This window comes from Phocoena phocoena, chromosome 17 (assembly GCF_963924675.1).
Source record: "Phocoena phocoena chromosome 17, mPhoPho1.1, whole genome shotgun sequence".
Taxonomy (NCBI): domain Eukaryota; kingdom Metazoa; phylum Chordata; class Mammalia; order Artiodactyla; family Phocoenidae; genus Phocoena; species Phocoena phocoena.
Window position 1 is genome coordinate 3,787,312 of NC_089235.1, and position 7,170 is coordinate 3,794,481.

Here is a 7,170-nt window from a genome sequence, read left to right on the forward strand (position 1 = left end):
AGTGCGTGGTGCAGCCAAAATAATAATAATAATTCTTGGAAAATCTCCCCTACTAGATTTCAAACAATCTGGGAGAAGATCCTGTTTGACTTCATCCATGTATATTTTTCAGTAACAAGTTCAGTGTCTCGCTCATAAATATTGCTCAAATAAAGGAATGAATGCAACTTTTTCTTTCTGTGTTTTTTGTGGGTTTTTTTGCCAGGTCACGGGGCTTGTGGGATCTTAGTTCCATGACCAGGGATAGAACTCGGCCCCAGCAGTGAAAGCACAGAGTCCTAACTACTGGACCACCAGGAAGTCCCCTCTGTAGTTTTTCACACTTGATTTAAAATAACTTCAAAAATGTTTAAACAGAGTAGTTGCCCTCCAAAAATTTATTTCCACCTTCACTATTTGTGATCACCAGTAGGGATGAGCAGAACAACCCCCCAGCAAGACAGTGAAACATAAAAAGAACAATAAAAGAAAGTTAAAGAAAAGAGCATGGTCCATATTATACTCACTTAAGACAAAAATAGGGAAGCCGATACTTTTGAGTGAAAATATTGTTATGTATTTTGTGCTGCAGATATTCAACTTTATATTATAAAAAATACTACTTATGTAATAGGAGGCAAAGTGTGAATCCTGGCTCTGCTGCTTGCTATGAGACGTCGTTCAAGCTACCACCCTTGTCAAGTCCGAAAGGTAGTAACATCTACCCCACGAGGGGTTGTTCAGTTGATGAATCGAATGAGGGTGACTCAGCACGCGACTGACACATAGCCAAGCGCTCAGCGTGGCTCCTTCCGTATTAACAGCAAGTGAAGTTAGCATGTCTGTGACTTGGTCAAAGCAACACAGACGCACTCGGACAGGATGCAGAGTTTGCGTCCTATTCACGGGTTGGTACCAGCCAGACACTGTAATAGCTCGACCCTGAGTATTATTTTCGAATCTCAGGGTTGCCAGCTAAAAGTCGGAACTTGCCATCTGCCTCTACAAGGATGAAGTCGGTAGCCACTGCAGCCGCTGACCTCCGACACCCCTTGAAAAGACTTGAGGGCTGAGATCAGGAGTAAGGCGCACTTTGCTCTGGGAAAACTGGCAGAACAGGTTTTCAGATAGGCATTTTCAGAAGATTTTATGAGCCCAAATTCTGGCATCTCCTTGTATCTAGAAGGGCACTAGAATCATTAACCAGCAGCAAGCCTCTGCCATCATGGGTGCTTGATGACACTACCTCCCTTCACGTAAATCACACATATACTGACCTTCTCCGGAGCAGTTCCTCGGAGCTGAGGGGCTATCTCCCATGCTATAGCCCTCACCTTGCCCCAAATAACAATTAACCCACAACTCTCCGTTGTGCAATTCTTTTCAGAGGACAGGGCGTATAATTGGCTCAGCTCCAAGCCGGTACTTCGGCGCCCAGGGTATCTTATTCTGGGCCCCACGTGGAGCTCGGAGAAGACCCTGCGCCTCTAAGGACCAGGCTGGGAGACATATCAGGCCAGTGACTCCAAGCCCTCTAACGCACACACCGTTTTCAACGCGTGCTTTGTGCGGCGAAAGAGAACGCAGCACATTCCGAACCAAGGTCAAGGCACGACCTCTCAAAATAGGATCCCATCCCCAACGAACTAAACATAAAGCCGGCGCACCACGAAGGTTACACCCTCGTACACCTGCCGCCACCGCGAAAGCACCCGGCTCCCGGCATGCCCCGCGGCTGGCGGCGCGGCGCGCCTGCAGCACGACAGGGGCGGGGCCTCGGCCGTAAAGCAGTGCCGGAAATTACGTGCGCTGGCGGTCCGGCGTCCTTGCGGTTTGGCGGGCGCGCCGGTCATGGCCGGCCCGGTGAGGGGCGGAGGGCCCCAGGCCTTGGACCTGCTGCGGGCCCTTCCTCGTGTGAGCCTGGCTAACCTGAGGCCGAACCCGGGCTCCAGGAAACCGGTAAGGCTGCGGGCGGCGCGGGGGCCCTCGGGGTCGCGGGTCCAGAGGCGCTGGGGGAACCAGGGGCCCCTGAGCCCCTCTGCTTAGGTGACGCGGGAAAACCTGCCCACGTGGTCCCAGTTCTCTGTAAGGTTCAGGTTTAGAGGCTTAATTACGTTAATTGGGGCGGGGGAGCGAGGTCGCAGGAAGTACAAATGATTGTCTCATTTAAAATTGGGTTTAACATGGAGTGCTTTTCCATCATACCATATCTTCATGGGAAAGATTTATTACATTTGATGTCTCTTCTGCAAATCATTGAATATAGCTAGAAAAGCTGTCATGGACATACTGTCACTTTAAAAATCAATTTGTTGCTTTCCTGAAGTGACAGGATGTAAAGTAAGAAAAATATTTTTCTTATAAGTTGGTATTTAAATAAAACGCTATATATGGGTAACAATGGCATATTGACAATTAATTCCAAAATAAATGCGCTTGCGTATCATGCAAACTTTGCTTGTTGTGGATGTTTAATTCTACAATTTTTTTCAGTTCCAACCTGTCACAGTCTCCTTTTCTTCATCTCATTCTTGGAACTTTCCCTTTGAAACACAACTTGGAGTTTGGTTGCAAGAATTAGCTACATCTTCGGAGGCAGAGTTGCTCATGTGGAGTGTTTGGACTTCAGAGCAGCTAGGATGGTGCCTGGCATGTAGTGGGCTTGGCTAGTCCTGCTTGGTTGGATGAATGAAGGACGTAACCAAAAGATACAGTGCAAAGGTGAAATGCAATTTTTAAAAGTGCATCTGTAGATCATAAAACATTCTTCTTTCCTTACAGGGAAGACGACCAAGAGGTCAGAGAAGAGGTAGGAAATGTGGCAGAGGCCACAAGGGAGAACGACAGAGAGGAACCCGGCCCCGGCTGGGCTTTGAGGGAGGCCAGACTCCATTTTACCTTCGAATCCCAAAATATGGGTTTAATGAAGGACATAGGTAAGTTCGCTTTTCTTCTTAGTGTAAAATACTTAATTCTCACTGAGAGTTACCTAAAACTAGGTTGGTAGAAATTTAAATCCACTTTGAGGCAAACTTTCATTGCTGTTTCTCTGAACCATTTTTGGTAATGAAGTTTAGCCTGAATTGGGGAAAAAGCCAGACATTGCACTGACTTGCAAAATGGAGATAATGGTGCCTGCTCGCGAGGTTTAGGGCGATTACGTATATAAAATCTGACTCATTGTCGTCACCCAATAAATGGTAATCACCATTACTTTGAGTTCCATTAATGTATAATTTACAGTGGGTTAAATATTTATTTATTTGTCTAAATGAGTGAAGTAGATGCCTAGGCAAATAATTTGGTGAAACAAAGTAAGTACTTACTGGTTTTGTTTCATTGCCCCCAAATCAAGGAATATTACATGTTTATGCCATACTCAGGGGTTTTATTTTGTTAAACCATATAAATTGATGGAGGAAAACCCAGGACAAAACTCTGAGTTGATCTGGAGATCTTGCTGGAAGGTAAGTCTGGCTGAGTTTTCCAACTACTGTTACTTTCTTGTGTAGCTTCAGACGCCAGTATCAGCCTTTGAGTCTCAACAGGCTGCAGTACCTTATTGATTTGGGTCGAGTTGATCCTACACAACCTATTGATTTAACCCAGCTTGTCAATGGGAGAGGCGTGACCATCCAGCCATCTAAAAGGGATTATGGTGTCCAGCTGGTAGAGGAGGTAAGTCTGAATTAGATTGTTTTTGGAGTTACATAGATGGCTATTTCTGATTTCCACATAATCGACACCCTGCCTGCTTTATTTTTATCCCTTTTGAGTTGTCATAAACATTATGTAGTGGCGATCGTGTTATACTTGTGGTTTTAGAAAGCTGCATGCTGTTGGTGGTGGGAGGCAGGGGCGGCTCTGTTCCCTGGTCCTGGGATGTTCTTCTCCTGTGTACCCATTCGTACTTCTCCCTCACTCTGTTTGGTTCTCTGTTCAAATGTCATCCTAGTAGGAAGATGTTTTTGACATTCTTTATAAAGGAACATTCATACCCTTATACCTGACCGTCTGCCTTATTCTGCCCAAAGGATTTTTCTTTGAGTGTATGAACACCTGACACTTATTACCAAGTAATGCATTTATTTTTCATTGTTTTTCCTCATTGTGATGTCAGTTCTTTGAGAGCAGGTACTTTGATACATTGCTGTATTTACAACATTGGAAATATTGGCTTGTGATAGTCACTCAGTATTTATGGAGGACAGAAATGAATCAAATCCAGTTCTAATTGTAGGGAAGCGGTTTTCTATTTGTAGAAGTTGGCCAGGAGTTTCATAAGCAAATAAACTTGTAGATTGTTAATCAACTACCTGTTTCTTGCATGTCAGTAATACGATATTGCTGTGTAAGTAACTTAGTGTCCACTAGAGGGGAGCATTGTTTATGGGAAAACCTTTTAGATTCCTTTGAAAAAGTACACTTGTGGATAAAAGTTTTCCAAATAAAATGATTCGAAGAGAGAATATCAAATACACCATTAAACCTCAGTATTCTACTTGAGGCGTATAAGGGAACACAATTGTAGATTAACATATGGAAAAACCCATGACCTCACCAGACGTTAACGCACATCCCAGTGGCTTTCAGGCATGTGTCTATTAAACTAGCAAAAATCATTCTGAAATCTACAGCAGCACATTGGTTGAATAAGTACAGTTATACATTATTTACAGCTCTGTAAACTGCTTGCCCTTTTCTGGATTTCAGGTTTGTAGTAAATAGTGGATAATAAGACTCTTCTGCTCTTTCAGCACATTACCAATCTGGGAACAGAAGTCCTAAGGAAAAACACAATAAAAGAAACCTGATTGATACAATGAAATGCTAAATATTCTTCTTATAACATTGAAAATGCTGGAACTAACCCCAATGCCCAAGGATGGGGAAGTGGTTAAGCAATCTGTGGAATAGTAATTAGAATTCTCAAATAATATGGCAAGACTTTGTTTCATTGAGTCAAGGGTGCCATTGACTGTAAAAATGCCTACCAGTATCATAGATGGGAAGAATGTGAGAAAATGTGTCCTAGAATTGATGGAATATTTTGCAATTGGGAGCCAGCTTGTTTCGCCACACCAGAATAGCAAAAAAAACTTTTATTACTGCAAAAAGAATGGTAGTGCCACCATCTTTTTATTTTGTCAGAATCTGTTCTGAAATTAGAGTAAAATGTAGCACATCCTAATGGAAGTGCCCAGACAGGACTTTAAAAAGTTGAGTACTATTTTTATTTTTGTTGTTGTCTCTGCCCCTTTCCCTAGAGGGGCCCCTCCCAAGCTCAGATACTTTGTTCTTTTGCTGGCTCGAGCCCTCTTGCCCCCCTCTTTAACCAGCTCTTGGCCTCTTGCTTACTTATGGGTCAGGAAGGTAAGTTTTTATCTGTGTCACGCGGCATAATGTGGTTAGGAACGAGGGCGCTGGGACTAGACTCCCCCTGGCTTTGTGATCTTGGGCAAGTTGCTCAACCTCTCTGTGTTTCCGTCTGTGTGTTGCCGTCTATGACATTGGTGTGGCAGTGATTCTGTTGGTTTAGAGTTGTCTTGAGGATTAAACAATCTGCTGTTACTGAAGTAATGGGAATGTGTATTTATGTTGGTGCCCGCCAAATGCATAAAATGGAATTCTAGTCATCCCTGCTCATAGGGAATGAAAATTGGTAAAACAAGTTGGCCTAAAAAAACGTGGAAGAATTTGGTGTTTGATAGGACCTCAAAGCAGCGGTATTTAAAGTAGGAATAGCTGTCACGTTGCAGGCCCTTTAGAGGAGAAAACACAGTGTAGAAGGGAAGCTCATGTAATTAATTCACTTGTAGCCAAGCCGTCTCCTCACAGACCTTGTTTTGACGGGTGACAGGGTGCTGACACCTTTAAGGCAAAAGTTAATATTGAAGTACAGCTGGCTTCAGAGCTGGCCATCGCTGCGATCGAGAAGAACGGGGGTGTCGTCACGACGGCCTTCTACGACCCTCGAAGCCTGGGTAAGCTTGTTGCCTCGGGGTCGCGTGCTGACTGCCACACTAGGGTTTGACTTGCTCTGCAGCCCCCTTGGCTTCCTGTTTGAGGGGTTTCTACTACTGGTGTGGCTGGTGGCGCTCCGCCTTCTCATACACCTCAGCCAGTGTGTCATAAAAAGGTTTTGTTATTTAAAACATGGGGCTTCAGTATGCTATTTCCCACGTTTAGAAATTCACTCGCTGTTGGTGATGCAGGAGTAACTTTGACTTTCAAGATGCAGACTTTTGAAAGTCAAGTGTTTCCATTTGCTTACTTGAGACAAACCTGTTTAATAAAAAAAAAAAGTTTTGGGAATTAAGTTTTCCTCTTGGAAATATTTAAAAATTAATAATTAAAAGAACACCATTATTAAGAGAAAATCATTATGTATATAGGCAGTATTTGCATCTCTCTCTTTCTATTTAAACATTTTTTTTAGAAATACTGTGCAAACCTATTCCATTCTTTCTCCGTGGACAACCCATTCCCAAGCGAATGCTCCCCCCTGAGGCACTGGTAACCTATTACACTGATGCAAGGAATCGTGGTTACTTGGCGGATCCTGCTGAATTTCCTGAAGCGAGACTGGAGCTCGCCAAGAAGTATGGTTATATCTTACCTGATATCACGAAAGACGAACTCTTCCAAATGCTCAGCACTCGGAAAGATCCAAGGCAGATTTTCTTTGGTCTTGCTCCGGGGTGGGTAGTGAATATGGCAGATAAGAAAATCCTCAAACCTACGGATGAGAATCTCCTCAAGTACTACAGCTCCTGAGTTCCTTCCAAGAGAGCAGATGGTAAAAGAGCACCAGAAAGGGACCGAAACACGTGTGTTTCCCGTTGCATTTGCTTAATTTGTAATTCTGCAGATGTTGGTGTTTTCTGTGTAATCGTCTCTCTCTCTCTTATCTAAATGAAAATAAAAATACAGTAAGCAAGGACTGCATAGAGGATCTGGTGGCTCTGTGTGCTTCTGTCTCCGTTCTGAGCTCCCTGGTTCTCTGCCCAAGGAAGAGTGTAACTCTTAGTCAGTTTCCGGCTGAGTCTTCCATCATCTTCCCATCCAGGTCTTGTCTCACTGTTGCAAATCAGAGTGAACGTGCAAGTGGGATGGGATTGCTTTGTTGGCTGCTCGGTCAGGGTCAGAGGGCTGCTAGTGGACTGGTGAGCCTCTTACGCGGTAGCCGCG

General features: G+C 44.0%; 1 protein-coding gene across 1 annotated transcript; it reads left to right on the forward strand.

The window, feature by feature from the left end:
* The first annotated feature begins 1,803 nt into the window (after nucleotides 1-1,803).
* MRPL15 (mitochondrial ribosomal protein L15) lies at nucleotides 1,804-6,922 on the forward strand. The gene is made up of 5 exons (XM_065895576.1): nucleotides 1,804-1,938; nucleotides 2,761-2,915; nucleotides 3,492-3,657; nucleotides 5,840-5,963; nucleotides 6,419-6,922. Exons 1-5 carry the CDS (start codon nucleotides 1,831-1,833, stop codon nucleotides 6,754-6,756), a joined length of 891 nt encoding a protein of 296 aa, XP_065751648.1. The 5' UTR covers nucleotides 1,804-1,830; the 3' UTR covers nucleotides 6,757-6,922.
* Nucleotides 6,923-7,170: the final 248 nt, after the last annotated feature.

Bases quoted from the DNA above. Each gene is read 5' to 3' on its own strand.
- MRPL15 (XM_065895576.1), top strand. From the start codon at position 1,831: ATGGCCGGCCCGGTGAGGGGCGGAGGGCCCCAGGCCTTGGACCTGCTG. The intron at 2,916-3,491 runs GTAAGTTCGCTT...TTTCTTGTGTAG, and splicing joins GGGTTTAATGAAGGACATAG to CTTCAGACGCCAGTATCAGC. The intron at 3,658-5,839 runs GTAAGTCTGAAT...GACGGGTGACAG, and splicing joins GTGTCCAGCTGGTAGAGGAG to GGTGCTGACACCTTTAAGGC.